The 19,824-nt window shown below is 39.0% G+C and overlaps 1 protein-coding gene across 1 annotated transcript in view; it reads left to right on the forward strand.

Moving 5' to 3' along the window:
* Positions 1 to 5,539: 5,539 nt before the first annotated feature.
* Positions 5,540 to 19,824, forward strand: part of CFAP58 (cilia and flagella associated protein 58) — a 57,470-nt gene continuing 43,185 nt past the window's right edge. Inside the window, exons 1-6 of the mRNA XM_066555052.1 lie at positions 5,540 to 5,626; positions 6,990 to 7,271; positions 12,165 to 12,301; positions 14,019 to 14,175; positions 16,214 to 16,408; positions 18,546 to 18,683. Coding sequence (XP_066411149.1) covers positions 5,618 to 5,626; positions 6,990 to 7,271; positions 12,165 to 12,301; positions 14,019 to 14,175; positions 16,214 to 16,408; positions 18,546 to 18,683 — 918 coding nt within the window. The 5' untranslated portion in view covers positions 5,540 to 5,617. The remainder of the gene's footprint in view (positions 5,627 to 6,989; positions 7,272 to 12,164; positions 12,302 to 14,018; positions 14,176 to 16,213; positions 16,409 to 18,545; positions 18,684 to 19,824) is intronic.

A 19,824-nucleotide genomic window follows, 5' to 3' on the forward strand; every position in this document is an offset into this window, starting at 1 on the left:
CTCAGGAGACCGAGAGAAGAAAGGTAAGAGAACCTTGCAGCTGGATGAAGTATTTTTAAAAAGTTAGTTGAAGTCACTATAACTTTTCACCAATAGTATTATGTTGACTTATTGTGGCCAATAGTTAGGGTAGAAGAAGCATAAACAATTGGAAAGTGTATAAAAGTCAGCCATGTTCAATAATAAAGAGTTGCCAACTGAGACTGCTTGTGGTCTCTGCTTTGTGTCGTGACCGCCTCGACAGCGACACAGCAGGATGGTGCTTTAGCAGGCATAGCAGGAGCAGATCAAGGGGAGAAGGGAGTGAGGGACTCCCACCCATGGACATTTCACACCTCCTGCATATCGTGCAAGGAGGGAGATGGGATCACCTCCTCACAGCTCAGCATATGGTGTCCTCATCTACCCCCTACAGCTGACCTTATAAACATCTTAAATCTGTGATTTCTCCACCCTTCTCCAGGTATTAAGATTTTCTCTAATAGCCTCTTCCTTCCAGAGGAGTCAGGTGTCAAATAGTGAAAGATGCCTGACAAATTTTTCATCTAGGGAAAGACTTGGGGGCTGAGAATTAAAAGGCTGGAGAATAAAATGTGAGTGAAACAGGAATATGATATTAGGGCCTGGATTCTGCTGCTGGAACCAAAAGGCTGTTGGAAAGCTAATGAGCACATGATGACTCCTTACATATTTGAAACTCATTTTTAAATAGACCCAAATATGATGCTGGGCAACAGGATGGGAGGGGTTACTTCTATCAGACCATTCCTTCACATATATAGGAAGAAAAGTTCCCCCATCTCACTCTCTAAAGCTGAAGGCCAGACTTGTAGCATAAACCATAACACTGGTGATGGTGGAGCCCACAGTGGGCAGTGATGGTGATGGGGATCTGCAGAGCATTGCTTTCCTCCAGCAGTCTTGGAGAATTCCTGTGTTTAGCTTGGAGGAGGGTACAAGAGAGGAATTTTCTAACATGCCACAGTAATCCCAGTTTCAGAACTGGGATGGAAAGCTGTTCTGCAGTTTCAAACCATACTGGGGAATAGCAAGTTAAACTTAGTTTCAGGATTATTGAATTAATTTTATTCTCATCTGTTTTATTTTTTAGGTAGAACATGTAATTGTACACTATACACAGACCACTTGTCAGCTTTAGCTTCTCAGAACTAACCAAGGTCTTTATTTGGGTGTTTCTATTAATTGAAGCATTGCTATGATCTAACTTCTTATGAAAATGATAATGTTTCCTCTCTTGAGATCATTAGCTCAATTCTAGTGCCAAACATGATCAAAGGTTACTGTTATTTGAGATCTATTGCATCATCTTTATGAACAAAGTAGAAAGTCTCAATCTAATTTAAACTGAACAACCGTTCTTGTTACAAAACTATCATTAAGTTTGAAAATAACAGGTGGAGAGGACATTAAAAAAGAATATAGTAAAAACATCAGTTAGATAATTAAGTAATTGAGGACTATATAGCATTTCCTTGTCACTGGAGAAAGAGGAGCCTTTTCAGTAAGGAGCATTTCAGTTACTTTTGTTCCTTTTAATACTGCAAGACTGATGTAACCCTGAGAAGACAATCTGGTTTGCAGAGTACGTGCCAGGATTTCAGCCCTCTGCCTGAAGCATCTCTGCTCTTTGGGGCCATGAGGCTCTGCTGGATTTCCATCCTGCTGGGCAAATTACAAGACTTGCAGATAGATTAAGTAATATTTATCTAACATATTTGTAAGGTGTGTCAAACAATAATTCAATATTAGCAAATCGGTAGATAAATTTTGCTTTCCTTAGTGGCAATTTCCCATTGATGATTTTATCTGAGTAAACGGAGCAAAACCGAATTGAAAAGCAGAGCCTCATGCACGGGCACGTGTTCACCCCGTGTTCCATCCCGGGTGTTCCGGGATGTTTGCAGCCGTGTCTGGGGTCTGGGGCAGCTCAGCGGGCACGGCCGCGGTGCGGTGCTGCCGCCTCCCGACAGCCGCGGGGTGGAGGAACCACCTCAGCCCCCGCGCTTTCCTTCAGCACTTCATCCTCTCCTCACAAGGTTCCTTTTGCACTTTCCAGAAGACACGTACTGTCATGGTCCCTGCCCCAAATGGCTTACATACTCCTGGGTCATCTTATGATGAGATTTTACTTTATTATTTATATCTCTGCAGCAGCCCATAAATCCTTACATTCGGGGAGTAATGGCTTATTGTTTTCATGCTACTACAGTTTAAAACATGTCTTAAATTAACTACACAAGGGTTGTGACCTCGAATAAATCAGTGAGCAAACTGATTTTTTCTCTAGTAACCCTTTCTTCATGCACATCAACACACTCCACTGATGCAAAACTCTTTTATGCAGTTGGTGAGACAAGTGATTCTTCTTATTACCATAAAGTGCGTGTGCATCTTGAACAAAGACATTCAGGGAAATAAATAACAATTTTTCAATGAACTGAAACTTTCTAGGTCTGGCTTGTCCTTACTATTAATGGAGATTTATTTGTTTTTATTTAAGGTTTTTTTTTTCTTCTGTGTCCATTGGAGATTCTTGCTCTTATTAGCAGAAAGGTTTTTGCAGAGCTGGGCACATAAGCTCTCTTAAAAGGGAGAGTGAAAATGTGATCCCACTCGAAGAGCTCTACCTTGTCCAGAGGTTGTCTCTATGACATGAGTGCATCATTTATAGCCATGACAGTCACAGCATCCTTGCAGGAGGGCAGATGTGGTTATTTACACTTCACTGATGAATCTCAAGCACAGAGAATTTTAAGTGGCTGGTCCTGAGTGAAAGTAAATTCTTGCTAAGTTCAGAAACTCAGGTGTCCTCTTGAGTGTCAGTGCAGCTCCTTGTTTATGAAGCTGTTGAGCCTTCTCTTGTTGTCAATGCAATTTGTTGCAGAATTAATTAAATGTGAATATTTGGGTCTTCACAGTCACAGAGATTTCTGTCCTGGTTGCACTTATGTGTAATGAGTTGTGATGTTTTAAGGCTTTAAAATAAAATGGGCTTTTGCATGAGTTACCACGGACTCCTAACACTCACCCCACTATCTCTGCTCTGCAGTTAGAGATGTGGCTGCTACGAGGGTGAACTTGTGGAATTTGGGTGAATTTAGCTCAAATGGAAGTTGTCATGAAGACCAGTCTAGACAGTCACACTTACACAGTCTCAGAGGACACAGATCATGAGGGCTTTGAAAAACACAAGAGTAGAATCATAGAATAGTTTGGGTTGGGAGAGGCCTTTAAAGCTGCAGTCCATGCAGTGAACAGGGACATTTTCAACCAGACCAGGAAGCTCATGGAAATGTCTTAATAAATGGGTATAATTTTTAAACACATTTATACTGTTTCCTTCAAGCACAAGCATGAACCTGAAGCCCAAAGGTGATTATCTCACTTCCACTCCTGTTTTGTTTTTAAAAACATAAGACACAGTATCAAAAATATCAAAGTTATATATTTGAGATGTAAATTGGAGGGCCTTTTTTTGTTTATCATATAATATTATTTTTTAAAATTCTGAGCATGTCCCTTTCCTCCAGCAGTATTTTTCTTACAAAATTAAAATCATATAATTTGATATTAGATTACATGTGCAGTTGTTTTATGTTAAAGGTCTAGAAGTTTAGTCCTCTTGAGAACTGAAATCCTAGAATCAAGGAATTTATCATAATCATCTTCCTTGTAATTTTATTATGTAAGAAACATCAGTACAAAAGAAAATGAGGAAAAAGGGGAGTACAAAACTTAGAAAAGGAACTTTATTGATTTTTTTTATTAGAAATGTGCATTGAAATGATTGAATATTTCAGTGTATAGGGTATTTTGTAAATTAAGTCGCACATAAAAAGAATACATAATAAAATGTGTATTATTCTCCAGTTCTAATGGTAAAATCAGATCATTTGAAAGCATCCATTTGAAACTGCCTATTTTGTCATGTAATCAGTAAAATGAAGTGCTACAATTCAGGCTTCATTAAACCAGCAAGAGAGAAAGTTTTCTGTCATCATTATTTGTTTCAAGTGGTACTTTAAGGTCCTAACCAACATGCATGCTGCTAGGGAGTGTATACATGGTACAGTACGTTCCCTGCCCTAAAAACCTATCAGATGGAACAATTTGTGCGCTAAGAGAGATAAACCCCCCCATATCAGGGGTTAGCTGGGAGTGCAGAGAAGAGCAGCAGCTGATCCTTCAGCTGCTGTCCCGCGTCCCCTTTTCCTGCACCATGGATTGTACCAAAGTATCCACATGCACAGACAGGCTACTGTGAATAGTTGGGTACGATGATATGGTAGAAGTCAGGCTCCAAATGCCATTTGGCATGTGGTGACAGGACAAGGGGAAATGGCCTTTAGCTGAAGGAAGGTAGATTTAGATTAGATATTAGTAAGAAATTCTTTACTGTGAGGGTGATGAGGCACTGGAACAGGTTGCCCAGAGAAGTTGTGGATGCCCCATCCCTGGAAGTGTTCCAGCTCAGGCTGGATGGAGCTCTGAGCAGCCTTGGATAGTGGAAGTTGTCCTTGCCCATGGCAATGGAGTTGAAATGAGATGATCTTTAAGGTCCCTTCCTACTCAATGTATTCTGGAGTTCTATGATTTATGCCCCCAAACTGCACAAATCCTGTTTATTGGCTTCCACAGGACCCTGCCTTGGGTGGACTCAGTACAAGAAAGACAAGGAGCTACTGGAAAGGGTCCAGTGGAGGCCCTGAAGATGATGATGGGTCTAGAGCATCTCTTGTGATGAGAGACTGCAGGAGCTGGGCCTGTTCAGTCTGAGCGAATAGAGAACACTGAGGGGATCTCAGCAATACAAATAAATGTCTCAAAGGCAGGTGCCAAAAGGATGGTGCCAGGCTCTTTTCAGTGGTGCCCAGCGACAAGATGAGGAGCAATGGCCATAAACGAAACCAAGAGGTGTTCCACTTCAACATGAGAAGAAATTTTTTCCACAGAGGATGGCAAAGCACTGGAAGTGGCTGCCCAGGGAGGTTGTGAGGTCTCCCTCTGTGGAAACATTCAACATCCACCGGGAAACATTCTTGTCTGGGTGTCCCTGCCTTGGCAGGGCGGTGGGACTGGATGATCACCAGAGGCGTCCAACCCTAACAATTCCGTGACTGAGCTGGCCCACCTTGCCGGCCGCGCTCAGCCGCTCTGCTCCGGGAGCCCTTTGGGCCAGAGGGGAAACATTCCTCGGTGTCTTTGGTTAAAATCCCCGACGGCCGAACTTCAGCAGCAAGATGGACACGCACCCTCCGGCAGCGGGGTGACCGGGCCATCCCAGTACGCGGCCGCCGCCGGGCCCGCGGCTGACGGTGCCCCGGGGCCCAGCGCGGCCCCGCCCGCAGCCGCCGCCGTTGCTACGATACCACAGCCAGCGGCCTTGGCTGTGAGCGGCGGCCTCGGCACCGCCGCGGGCCCGGGCCGCCACCGCCACCGCCCCGGCATCGGCACCGACACCGGCACCGCCCCTGCCCGCGGCACTGGCACCGCCGCCGGCACCGGCACCGCCCCAGCACCGGCACCGCCACCCGTGCCGCACCGGCGCTGACACCGGCCCTCTGCATCGAGCCCGCCACCTCCACCCGACGGCAGCATGGCTGAGGTAACCTGTAACCTGCCCCTCCCGTCCCTGCCGGGCCCCTAGACGGGACGAAGGCTGCACCTCAGGATAATCCCAACAACATCACCCGTGTATCATCTGTAGCCATAGACCACATTTATGTGTCACCTCTGTGAGCAGAGCTCGGTTAGGTCCTGTACCTGTACCCAGGCAGTAGTAACTCTTATATTTTAGGAGTAGCTGCTACCTATAAGATCGTGGGTATAATTCCCGGCCTGCCTCCCCCTTCATTACTGCTCATCTTTTAACTCTATTTACAATAACAAACATGATCAAGACTGAACTACTGAAGGGAGCCTACAAGAGAGCCGGAGAGGGACTTTTCCCAAGAGCACATAGTGGGGACAGGACAGGACAGAAGGAAGTAGATTCAAACTGAGAGTATGTTTAGATTAGGTATTAGGAGAAAATTCTTTACTGTGAGGGTGGTGAGGAACTGGCAGAGGTTGCCCAGAGAAGTTGCAGATGGCTCATCCCTGGAAGTGTTCAAGGACAGGTTGGATGGAGCTCTGAGCAATGTGGTCTAGTGGAGGGTCCATGGCAGGGAGTTGGAATGAGATGATCTTCACGGCCCCTTCCTACCCAAACCATTTTGTGATTCTGTGCTTTGGAGAGGATGAAATGAGAAGAAAGCCATGAGTCCTAGAGCAGGTTTGAAGGAGGGATGCACTAAGTTCCAGCTCACAGCTCAGACTGTTCTTTGATGCTGGCAGGGGCATGGGCTGCAGCATTAAAGTTGTCCTTGAGGTCTTCCTGCTGACAGGAGAGCTGCTTCCCTATCCTAGTGAGAGCACCTCAGAGGTGCATTTGCAAGGATTTGGCATCAGAACTGAGCTAGACGAAAAATGTCTTCTGTGGAAGGTTTAACAGTAGCATTTCCCACAGAGGGAGGACTGGATTGTGTTGGCATTACTGGAGCTTTGAGATGTGCTTGTCTGCATGTCTCTGGCACTATCTGGATAGAAATAATAAACGAATCAGACTTTAGAGGGTAGAGAACTGGGCAGAATTAGGGCTAAAATACTGGGTTTCCTCAGTGGTTGATGCATTATTCAAACACTATCACAATTATGGTATTTTATAGACTTCTCTTTAAAGCAGTTGTGGGACTTGATTATAAGAACTCTGGCTGGTAAAGCACAAGTTATGTCAGTAAAATTAGGAGAAATGTGTTTGAAAAATAGCCTACAACATACATATTATATGCTAGCAAAGGAACTGTTATTACAGAAAATTTTGTCATGATTTCTTAGTAGCTGTTATACACTCAGTATATTACTTTTTTGTATTCTGGGATCATAAGTGAGATGTTGAATTCTTCCTGTTTGTTGATTATTTCACTCAGGAAGAGTCTGACAAACCATATGTAGAAGAAAGTGCCTTTGAAGCACTGGAAAAAGACTCCCAAGAATTCATCAGCATACTGAGTAGAGATGAAGCTCTGGAAAAATTCCGTGTCGAATATGAGAAACTTCTTGCTATTATGAAGAAGTCTCGTGAAAATGAACAGCATCTCATGGAGAAATGCAGGAAGCTAAGTGCTGAGCTTGTGGAAAAGTCATCTAAAGTAGCTGTGCTCACCAAAATCACTCATGATGATGAGGAAACTATATCATCATTGAAGTCGGTAAAGTTTTGGATAGAATGAAGTATGATCTGAAATTGTAAATGAAAAACGTGGTAATAAGAAAAGCACCTGAAAGAACACTTGATTTTATGTAGAGAACTAGCTGGAGGATTAAGCATAGAGGTGGCATCTCCAGTTGTTTAACCTCTACTTTGCTTTGTTTTCTCAGCCTGGTATATTTACAGGTTTTAGTCAATTTCTGTGTTTATTTGCACCAAACCAACTCCGTCAGCTTTCAAGTACTTACTAATAGTTTTTGTTTAAGCTTTCCCTCTGTAAAATGGCACATTTTCTACTTAATGTACTGGTTTTGATTCATTATAACTTTTGAAAGATTGCTTGGATGTTAACTATTGCCAGAACATAAAAAAAAAAAAACAACTACTTTTTTTTGAAGTATGGATTTTAGGCCAGGGAAGTGACAACTTATATAAATAAATGTTTCACATTGCCTTTGAAAAGGAATCCTATATAGCATTTCAGTATGATTTCACCAATTACTCTGATGTGTTGTTTGTTATTATTGATTTAAACTCTGTCAAATCAAAGTGCTTGGCTCCTTAAAAACAGTTGATGTTTTTAGGCTTACAGTGAATTTTCACTGTCAGAAACCTAAAGCTACCAAGTGATCATAAGACTGTATGATCACTGAATGAATACTTCTTCATTCAGATGGTTTAAAAACTTAGCTTTGTGATACCTAGATAGGGTTTAATTTAGCACTTATTTGGGAAACCTCCATGCCTTACGATAAAGTGTTTTGTTCCAGTAAAATAAAGTCAGTGTAGCAAGCCAGAGTGAATTTTGAGCACTACAGAAATAATTCTTTGAAATGGAGTTTCTTGTCCTTAGAATTATGAGGAAAATACATTCAGAGTAAATAAAAATAGCAGCACTGTCATCCTATGGCTTCAGCTTGCAAACCTGTGCCCAAAGCCTCTTCAGGGAGGAGGAGAAGCATGGAAAATCTTGTTGATTTTCACTGCTGCTAATCAAAACCTGGTAGATGAACATCAGGAGCCATGATGATCCTTATAATTTCCTTTTTGTAATCACATGGCAATACTCTGGGTGTGAACAGTAGGAGAGGTGGTGCTTCAAGATGTTCCCAAACTGAGGAGAAGTCTTGGTAACATCATAAAACCAAGGAATGGAAATGTTGGGAAAATAAGAGCCTTTCCAATTTCAGCAGCTAATTTTAAGCTCAAGTAGGATATGACTGAACTATACTGCCTTCTATTGATCCCATTAAGTGATTTTCTAGTGAAAAAGCTGCTTGACAGTATGATCCTGCTAGAAATGATGTGCAATGCACAACATGTGACATTTCATTTCTAGTGGTGCATTGTGAGTCAAGTATACAGCTGATACTTTTTCAGTTTGGTTATGAGAATTAGTCCTCTTAAAGGTTCAGGAATTATTTTGATATTGTTTAAAATTTTCATGTCTTGTTTGAGGCTTTGCTGGTAAACCCTTTATATTCCATATTATTCTTCTTTCTGAAGGAAAGTTCAAGAAGAGTTGTAGTATTTCACTACAATTTTGTTAACATTCAAACAATTTGTTTCCCATGTGTCCAAGCTAAGTGTTGAAGGAAGTGCAAGTGCTAAAGTAGCCAAGATGAAATTCTTCTGCTAAATTAAACAAACAATCTGTCCCACAGTTTAATTATTAATAAACCATAAAAGAATCCTGATGGAGCTGTTCTTGTAAAAATGGAATAGTTGCTCCAAATTAAGGCCCTACATCTTGGTGACTTGATGGGTCATTAGGGTAAGAAATAAAAGTTGCAGAAGAAAAATTTTTCTCTAAGTGAAGCCTGTTTGTAATCAGTGGAGTTTGTTTAGGGCAGGGGTTAAGCACACAGATCAGTGGCTGGTGGGAGGTGGGTCAGTGATAATCAATAGCTGTTAACTGTCAGGTGGCAGTTAAAGGATCTGTTTTGTAGTTTTAATAAACTGGGCACAACAATCTGCTGTTTACAGTAATATCAAAGGAGCAAAGGGCCAAGCTAATCATGAAGGGAATTCAATTCTGTTTTTCATGGCTAGAGACACTGATCCATGAGTCTGCACTGGAAGAACTCTAGAAGAGGAATTTATAGGAGCTTGTACTGCCCTGCTTGAAATGACCAAATTTTCAATTTCCAGGCGTATCAATCCAATATAATAAGAAAACGTTTCATTAATTCTCAGTTTCTGAGCAATGAGACTGATGTGATCTTTTGGGGTATTTAATGAAAGCAAAGTAAAGCAGTTACACTTCATAAGTTCTGCTTCACAAGTTCCAGTGTTCAGTACTTCTCCAAGGATTTTTGAATTATTCTAACAGCAAACATTCAGGGTACTTCTTTAATTATGCAGCAGGCTGCCATGCTTTACCTACCTATCTTGTACTGCAATCACCCCGTGTTGCTGACACACTGCAATCTTTCACACTGAATAACAATGTGAATATTTCCTCTATGAAGACTTCCATCATCAAAATTTTGCTCCTTTTTACTTCTGAAATTACGGATCTATTGTTCTGCTCTTACAGCAGAAGATACAACCAAGGAGCAGCTACAATGAAGCTCAGTTTTGCTGATGCTGAAGTCTGTAGAAAATTCTTATTTAGATTTTGCTTATTAGTGTGGCCATCACCCGTGTTTTCTTACTTTATTGATAAAAATTGGTATTATCAATACAAATTCAATACAATAGTTTTTACAGGCCAAAGATAAAGTTGAAAAGCACAGCTTAGGGTGACCTGAAATCAGTGCTTATCTGAACGGTCTTATTGACTTCAAGAGATCACTTTTGCAAATACTCATCAGAACAAAAGACTCTCTGTAGCCACTAAAACCTTTCGGAGGCTTATTGATTTTATTCCCCAGTCCTATTCTGCAAAACTCCAATCGTAATGATTTAATTCACCAATTTTAATCACAGTCTAATCAGCCAGCAGGAAGCTCTGATGTAAGTAATCAGCTTTAATCTTATTTTCAATTTGCATTTTTTCTAGAGAAAGGGTGGTTGCCTCTTACTGGTTGAAAAATCATGAAACATGTTTATTTGCAGTTATATTTTATGCTTTTCTGTTAGTCAATATGTACACTGTGTCTTTTTGCCATTATTTCAGCCCAACATGCACTTATTTAAATTTCAGGATTTTGCTTCTTTGTGTGAGATATTAATGAATGAAAAACTTATAATTTATTAGATAATGCTTAATGCTTTATGTATGATCATTGCTGCATTGAATGAAAATTGGAACTCAAAATGTATGACATAAAAATTGATTTTATATATAAAGCTGTTTAAAAGTGCTTGATACATAAGTGAAAAATCATATTTTTCAGGCTAAATTTTGAACTAAGTAATTTATTAAGTAATGAAAATACTGTTTGTAGGTAGTGAGTTTAATTGACTGTAATTTCAGAATTTCTGAGCAAGGAAAGCTCATGGTTTACCTCTTTATTAGTATGTGTGGAAAAAAAGGAAGAGCAAAAATTCCCGGTCTTTATGTTCCAGTTGGTTTCTCAAATTTGGATATGCTGAGCTAGTTGAATAAATAAAATGGAAATGTATTCCCTCTGCATTTTGAAGAGGCTACAGATGTTATACTTTGTTTTATCATTCAGCAAAATCTGGTAGCCTGTTACTTCTGCTAGTTCTATAGTTTGAATTTTTAATTTAGTCAGTAAACAACTAAATATTACATATATTTGATTTTTAAGTGTTCCATAAGTATATTAACAATATAGCATAACATAGGTGTCATAATTTAGAGTTTAACATTAAATTATTTTAATTTTTTTTTTTTTTTTTTTTTTTTTTTTGTTTAGGAACAAACAGAGATGTCAATTACAATAAAGAAATTCTGTTACCAATTTGATATAAAATAAATTATTTTATTTTCTTCTTGATGGAGATATGTTCTAAAGTAGTTTTATCCTGCCCCAATTTCATATGATGCAAGTAGGAATTGAAAGGGATATTATGGCCTGATATGATGATGCTTCTATTTGGCTTTACTCAGGGAGACCCTAGAGCTAATGTAGAACTGCACAGCTACACTGGGATCTAAATCTGTACAAGTTGATAAAGTCCAGAACTCTGCTAGGAGCCAGCTGAGAAAAGAGCATCATGCTGTGATTTGAAGCTCAGGGACTTCTAGTGTAAAAGTAGTATCTTCATCATTTACTGAGACTTCAGGAACTTTCCTTTCAGTCCAGTCACTTGTTGAATTTAGACTTTTTTTTTAGCACAGGATTCCAGAAATGGTAGGAGCTTTATTTAAACCTAGCAAGGAATAAACCTGGATTTTAATTCAGATCATAAAGATCTGATTCAATAGAGAGAGATGCAGAGGAGGTTATAAAATTAAGTGAATCCTCCTCCCTTATCCTGTTTGTGGGTATCAAACCCTAGGCTTGTGAGAGACACACAAATCTGTCATTTAAATAACTCCATGTGCTAAAATTTGGCATAAGAATTGAGCATTACCTGAAAAACTAGTTAAAATCAAATTACACTAAGTCTTCAGATGAAAATGAACAAAGAGGAAGAAAAGTTGAGTAACATCTTTTCCTCATCCAAATCAAATTGGATGCTCATTGTCCTCATAGGAATTTTACAGACATGAGTTATTTAAGTAGATGATACCTTTGTGGGCACTGAATAGTAAGTAAATTTTTACTGATATTGGTGGTACTCATGTGATCAAAGCCTCACAGAGTCCATGCCCTCAGCCAAAACAAAAGATACCAAGTGAAGGGGACTGTTGTGAACCTAATCATGAAAAGGCACAAAAATCTATTTTCTCAGTAAAGTGCAAGACAATTAATTTCTAATTCGTGTTTATTTTTAAACATAATTTAATTTATGTAATTATTTTCCATTTCATTCCTAGGAGCTTGAAAGGGCCTGGAAAATGGTGGATAAAGCCCATGAAAGGGAACAGAAAACGAAGGAAACAATTGATTCGCTAAAAATGGAAATTTCACGCCTAAATAATTTAATGAAGGAAAGAGCTGGACAGGATTACAAGTAAGTTTTCCTCAGGGAGAGGGAAAGCCTGATCTGATTTTCTATCATTCTATACTTGTTTAGCCATGTAGACATGTGGAAAACATAGATATTTTCTGTCTTTTACTTTTCTCATGAATACACATTTATTTGTCTGTGTGTTTATGCAGTGAGTAAGTAACAGAATCAGGCTCTGACTGAGTTCATTCAGTATTGGATTAAGCTAAAAGATCAAATAAAATGAATCCTATGCACTTTCTCAGTATGTGTCATATTGTTTTATCTGACAAACTCTTCAGCATACTTTGAGAATAGGATCCTGTCAACATTTTTACATTTCACAGCAGCAAGGTCAAGTAGATAAATCAGGAAGGCAGGACACTTGATTTCTCTTCTGTTCCTAGCTTTGTTATAAGGCTTTAACGCTGTCTGTGTTCTTGTTTGTATTTTATACACTTTCAAGATTATGTTTTGTTTTTTTTAACCAAACACACATAGAGGGAGCTAGTCTGAGATGGAGCCTCTAAGCCACTGCATTGTGAACATAATAATCATCCTCTGGAGCTGCTCAGAAGCTCTCCAGAACCTACTGTTTGTAGTATCAGGTCCTCAGAGACTGCTTATGCTGTAACATTAAGTTAAACTCAAAGATATTATTAAGTGTTTTGACCCTATGGCCTGTGCACTTCCTACTGAAATTGCTGGTGCTTGGCCTGCCTGATTATGGCTTGAAATTTTCACACTGTTTAAGGTATTTATTTATAATATGCATGCAGGATATGTATGGGACATGCTTGCTTCTGCACTCTATGTATCCAGGCAGCAAAAACTTCAATGTGCTCAGGGACTTCCCCCTCCAAGGAATGTGTCAGCACATAAACCACCTGGGTCTATAACAAATCCTTCACCTTTTGTCCTTGATGTGTTCTAGACCTGTTTAACAGCTTTCCTTGGATCTAAAACCTTGGTCATTCAGCCTCCCCCTAGTATAACTCTCCTTAAAGCCTTCTCTCCCTAGCTGTTTTTGCATTTTCCTGCAAGAGCCAGGAGCTGTTACTTTGCTAACACCTCACTCCTGTTTCCAGCTCTGCCCAGGCTTGCTGCCAGCTTGCAATTTCTTCTTGAAGTTCCCTCTGTATTGCCCTCCAGTTCCATGCTTAAATACCCTGTCCAGTGACAAGGTCATGAGACTAAGTAACTCCTTTGCAGATTTCAGCCTTGAAAACCAAATAATCTTTTAGAACAATTAGACTGCTTTTTAAGACTGAGCTTGAACCCATGCTTGGACTTCCTTTCATATTGTAAATGTGTCAAAACAGAGTCAATTTTTATTTTTACATTATGTGACCGTAAGACATAACCTAGTTAGGTTTCCAGTCAGGTGAGGTGCAGAGAGACAGGTTACAATAGTGTAACATTTTTGGTCCCTGACTAATTTTGCTGTGGGAACAAAAGAGGAAATTTTTTCCCCTGTTACTTTTCTGGGAAATGGAAGGTTTATTCAGACTCATGAGGATGTGATACAACAAGAAAGAGTTTTGACTTGGCTGATGGCGACTCTGTTCACAGTAGATAAAAGCATATAATTCAGTTGACCATCAGTCTTCATACAGAGGAGTTTAAAATGAAAAAAAGATTTCTTTTAAACTCCTGTTTCTCACAAAAGTCTTTGTCTGGCATAGGAGGAAGAACAGAAATGGCCTGTGACACTTCTTGACTATTATTTCCTTGCTTCCAGTGTTGAGGATTTGCTAAGACTTCAAGAAGAGGTAACAGAAGAACGAGACCAACTGTTGTCAGAAATTGTGGAGTTACGTCAAAATCTCACTGAAATCACAGAGCAGCAGCAGGAAACAGAAAAGGAAAAAAATGAGGCAGAGCAATCCGTTTTGCAGGTCTGTACTGATCACCAGATGGTGATTTTAGGCTTTGTCCTGAGCCTTTCTCCACACTTACAATTGATCTCCAGTGACTAGGATGCTACTAGCTCTTGCTTTGCATCTTAAACATTTTCAGGAGTGCTCTGAGTGGACTCTGCTGTGAATGACTTCTATATTTTTCTGTAGTTTAGGCTATGTACTTTGCTAAGTGTATTGTCATGTACCAGCTGCTTCCACAGCTTCCCAATACTCCACTGAGGCCGAGGTTGTTTTTTGTGAATTGGAATCATCTTTAATGCTGAAGAAATGGGATGTCTTCGGTATTGTAAATCCTTATGCCTCAAAAGAGACACTTAGAACATAGACCTGGAATGGAGATTCTTGGTCCCTTGCTGTTGGCAGTGGTTGCCATATTATGAGATACCATCATTCTTAAGAATGTATCAAAATCTGGCTTAAAAATAATGAAGTTATTTTCTCTCCTTTATGGGAAGCCTTTTCCAGATTTTTACTTTTTTCATAGTTAGGTACCTCCTACTTTTTTCTTTACTCTGATTTTCTGTTTACTGTCTTTCCACTTAATTTTTTCACCATGCAATTGTCTGTAGAGAGCAGTCATACTCCATCTCAGCTTTACATGAAGTTAGGCTTTCTATATTTCTGACCATCTGAGTAGACAGTTGTTCTTTGTGATCGATATGTATGGCTTTCTTGAAATGTATAGAGCAGCTAGAGATAGACAAGGCTGAGGATCAGAGGAAGAGCCACTGAATGGAAGGTAGAAAAAGATGAAAGATGAAAGATGGCATAAAGAACTCTGATATATCAAATATATAAGCATAATAGTGAGAAATGAAAGAATTAAAGCAGAACATAAATAGGGGCTGGAGCAAGACACCTGGAGAAAGGAAGAGTAGAAAATCACACTTAAACAAAGAACAGAGAAGAGGTAGAAGGAGCATTTGGCTTTCAGTTTTTTATAAATCACAAATAGGAAAGTAATGATCAGTCTAGGTTTCATGCACAGAAATTGTTTCTATTTATAAAGCAGATGACTGGTAATGTACAAGAAGAGAATATAAAATCTTTGTTTTTCTGACAGCATTGTGGGCATGAGAGAAAAGAGTCAAAACTTGTTGAATCTTGGCAGCCTTAATCTTCTGATATTCACTTCATCAACCCTTAAATTTACAGAATTGTTACAGCATTTGTAATCACCTCCCATTCTTCCAGTATGAAATTATTCTCCACTTCAGACTGCTTAAATGACAATGTGTCTTTGAAGATCCTGTTGAAGACCCTGTTAGTTCTGGCAACTTTTCATCTGTGGGCTCAGAGGGGGAGGAATCCTTAAGCAAAGAACATCTTTCAATTGCTGGTCCCTGGCTGAACTGAGTATTTCCATATGGATCAGCCCCCTGTGTCTCCTCTCTGCTGATTCTGCTCCATCAAATTTTTGTGGAGGGAGAGAGCAGGACTCACAAGACAGTCTATTAAATATGAGAAAAATTTCCTCTTTCAGAGTTTCCACGTAGGAACTTTGAGAGTAGAAAGATTGAGACCAGTTGAGACAATGAACACTCATCTGGCATCTCTCCTTTAATATCAATGTAATAAGTGTTTCTGCTAGTCAGAGAGAATAATAAAAAGAAAAATCCTTGCAATACAGCATCAAGCCCCAATTAATTTTGATGCTGCATTCAGAAACTACCACTTTTCAAGTAACTTATAACAGTAAAGACATTTATGCCACTGCATCTCCAGAGGAATGCTTTTATGTTTGGACTGTATCAGACTGTAATTTTGTCTGGGTGAACTGACTGATGTTTAACAAATTTTTGTCATCCATAAATAGGGCCCTCATGCAGAATAATTTTTTGTTCGACCATTAGAAAACATAATTACTTCTGAGAAGATCTGGCATGCAGTGATGGTTGCAGTAATATAGAAGCTCTTGTTTTTAAAAGCAAGCAGAATCAGAGAGGTGAGAGGACTTGTTTTCCTGAGTAAAAGGCAGCAGAATTTAAAATTGTTTTCTTCTCTATTATTATAGCTTCAGGAAGACATCCAGCTGCGTCAAAGCGAGGAATTACGAGAGATGCGAAAGAAGGAAAAAGTGGAGACTGAGCTGAAAAATCTTCAGGCTGAAATGGATAAGAAGCAAGCTGAGGTCCAGAAGTTACAGCAACAAATAGAGAATGACAAAGAGGAACAACTGAAAATAGAAAATAATCTTAAAGAGCAGAAGGTAGGCTACATGGCACACTGCTGTTTATCAGGTCTAAGATTAGAGTAAAATCTGTAATTAAGAAGAAAATGGATTTTTCTGAAAAAAGAGGGGGGGAGGGTAAGTTATTAAATTTTAATAAACACTTATTTTTATATAAATATTAATTTACTAACAAATAAGTATGTAAAGCTTGCTGACAGATTTCAGATAGATTTTTCACAGAAGTCAGTAGTGGATCACAATGATATTGTTCATGTTGAAAAATCACAGCAAATGAGACACAATCTGTGAAGAACATGGATGATCTATAGGAGCAGGAGACTACCAGGTTGGACTTCTGACTGTATTGCCAGCTTTGCTATTGATTGTGTCTAGTGGCATTGGTAAAATAATTTTACCTCCATCCCCTTCTTTCTTCTTTTTCAAAATAATTTTTATCTGCCTCTCAAGCCGGTGAAAGGGCAAGGAACTGTCTTCATAAACCTTTTTGATTGATTTCCTCATTCCATTTCTAAAAACATTATCTGGACACCTCCTAACATAGTGTTCTGCAAGTGTGTGAATTTTCAGGTTTTCAGTCCATTTCCCCTGACTTTGAGAAACTCTCAGAGAAGCAATTTCAGTAAATGGCAGGGGAGATCTCATCACTGTAAACCAGTCCTACCTCAAGGGAAACTTCCTTGTGAGTTGTGTGTATCTTGTAAATTTATAACTTTTATAGCTTTTTCTTCCCTTCTGGTCCCTGAGTTTGAAAAGGTAGAGGTCTGTACCAAATTTTAGTCAACACAAAGTCTTACTAAAATACTCAGGAAAGAGATAGAGAGAAGACTTGATTAATTTTCTGAATATCACTGATTTGATGCAGCTTTTGAGGGCAGCTCCATCATCTGCCATGGTAATCACGTTGTAGATACTGGTTCTGTTCCATTCTTTCTTCTTTTTATAGTCTCTTCCAGGCTTTCAAAGTGTAGATTTTAGGGACATTCAATTATCCAAACTGTCCTGGAAAATAAGAGCTCACATAAAGTGCTGTGTGGGCTAATTAACCAGACTTCTGCATTGTCTTCCTTGCCTGTGCTGGCTTGAAGGTGTCTGTGAATGCCCTAAATGGTCTTTTGCTTGAAGTCTGTCCAAAACACAGGCTATCCAACTCTGCAAGGGTCAGGGTAGAAATCTTCAAAAGAAGGTAAGAGAGCTACTGCAATTTCATCAGGTTATTGTCTCAGTTGAATAGTTGCTGGGATGCCTGCTATTCTTTTATTCTTATTCTTATTTTATAAGAAATTTCTAATGAAATACCCTTTCCTGCATGACATTGAAAGTGGTTGGATACAGCTGCTATAAGCTTTATCCCACCCCTGTCCAAGACTCAATAAAGAGTTGCCTGAAACATTGTTATCCTGACATTTGCAATATAAAAAGGAGTATTCCTTGTTTTTACACTAGGTTCTACTTCTCTTCCTTTAATGTTTTCTAAAGGAGCAATGTATAATGACTTCATCAGGAGTGAAAGATATGATGGTTGTTTCTTCATTTATATATGTAATATCTGCAAGGAAATTTCCATCAAGCAGAAGATAAATCTGGTAGCTCCAGTATTGAAATATATGTTCTGTCTAGAAACCACAAAACCACTATTCCATATGTTTAACTGAAGACAAATTAAAGAGCAGAATGCTTTTGTCCTGGTCTCAGCAAACCATGTACCCAGAGAAATGTTATCAGCACATTAATGGAGGATGCTTGCTCATAAAACAGAGCTTCCCTGCCCTCTGCTGATTGAAGTGATTTGAATCTCATACTCATTTTCAGTAATTTTATGTAGTGAGCTGTATTATGTGATGGTTGCCAGATGCCTAACAAGAAGGAAAATATCTATTTACCACCTGCAATAAACACCTGCTAAGCTTCCAGAAAAAAAAATTGCACTGGATCTGTTGTTCATTAGACATTATGATTTCTCCATGTCATTATGACCATGTATTATATTTAGTAATATAATTAATTCCATCAACAGTGAAGGCTGGTTTTTAAGCAGACAACAATCTGCAGCAGCTTTTGTCTCCTGGGTAGCAGGAGGGTTTGGTCTTCAGGTGTACATAGGTATTGTAATGAGATTTAGAAGAATTGATAGGATTGTTCTTTAATCTAACAGACCTTGAATGAAAAAGCTGGTAAGGAACTTGAGCAATTGAAGATGAAATATCAAAAGCTCTCACAAGACAATGAGCAGCAGACTGCAATGCTTGATGATGTGATGAAGGACATTGGTCAGAAGACAGCACAACTGAAAGTAAGTTCCAGAGGGTGCATCCTACCAGCTGTATCATTCCAATGAAATCTTACCACTTGGGACAGGGATGACTTCAGTTCTTGTCCTGATAGTTCCCCACGAGTAGTTTTGGATGAAACATGAGTAGTTTTTAGGAACAGATCTGGCTGATGCTGAATGCCATTCTTTCTATGGCAGGTAGTCTCCAAGCCTCTCATCTGACATTTTTGCACCTGTTCTCCTGGAGGATTGTTTCATAAAACACATGAACCAAAACGTTCAACATTCTGTTCATAAAGGTTGGATGGTCACAAACATGGGGTCTCTTTTCCATCTTGAGATCTTCAAATAAGAGGAATGATTTTCTTGTAATGATTAATGTAATTTGAATTTTGCCAAAATCCATTGAAAAATGGTTATAAATTATAATAATGGTGTCCTGGATAGTTTCCACTGAAAGGAATTGCTTTCAACACTAAAATTTCTTCCCCCCCCAGTATTGATTGAGAAAGTTAAATATAAATAACTAAGATGGTGTTTACTTTCAGATCTAAATGGTTTTGTTGCCTGACTTCACATTACTCAACAGTAATTTTATACAACTCAGAAGCAGATGAGTTTCTGTTGAGGAGGAATTAAAGGATTCCTGCATATTCTTATTAGGGTATTTTGAGAGCACTTGACAAAGGGTAATGTATAGATGTTGGATGCTATTATGCTATTTACCATACTTTGCATTTTGTGTCACCATTGGGGTTAAACCAGTAAACATTAGCAAATTCAGGTAGAAAATAATTATCTTCTTGAGTTTTACTGAGTATAACTAATTCACCTAAATAAAAAGCTTGTTTGCTTGTTAGTCTGATAGAAACTAACCCCTGACAGATTAAAAGCTCAGTTCACAACTGATATGAAATGGATGGTTCTGATTTGGATCCTTAATGGAGGATAAGAGGTTTCTTTCTGTTGTATTTTATTAGTCAAGCTGAAGGTTGTTTTTCATACTTATTTGAAAAACAATTTACTGTCTTTTCCAGATTGTCCAGTTTTATCATTACCTATGCCATCATTATGTAAAACTTTACAAATATGACTTGCATCTGGGACTTTAGAGTGTCAGAGGATTTTGTTTCTATCATCTTATCCTGATTTCAGGAGAAGT

This window comes from Molothrus aeneus, chromosome 8 (assembly GCF_037042795.1).
Source record: "Molothrus aeneus isolate 106 chromosome 8, BPBGC_Maene_1.0, whole genome shotgun sequence".
NCBI classification, from domain to species: domain Eukaryota; kingdom Metazoa; phylum Chordata; class Aves; order Passeriformes; family Icteridae; genus Molothrus; species Molothrus aeneus.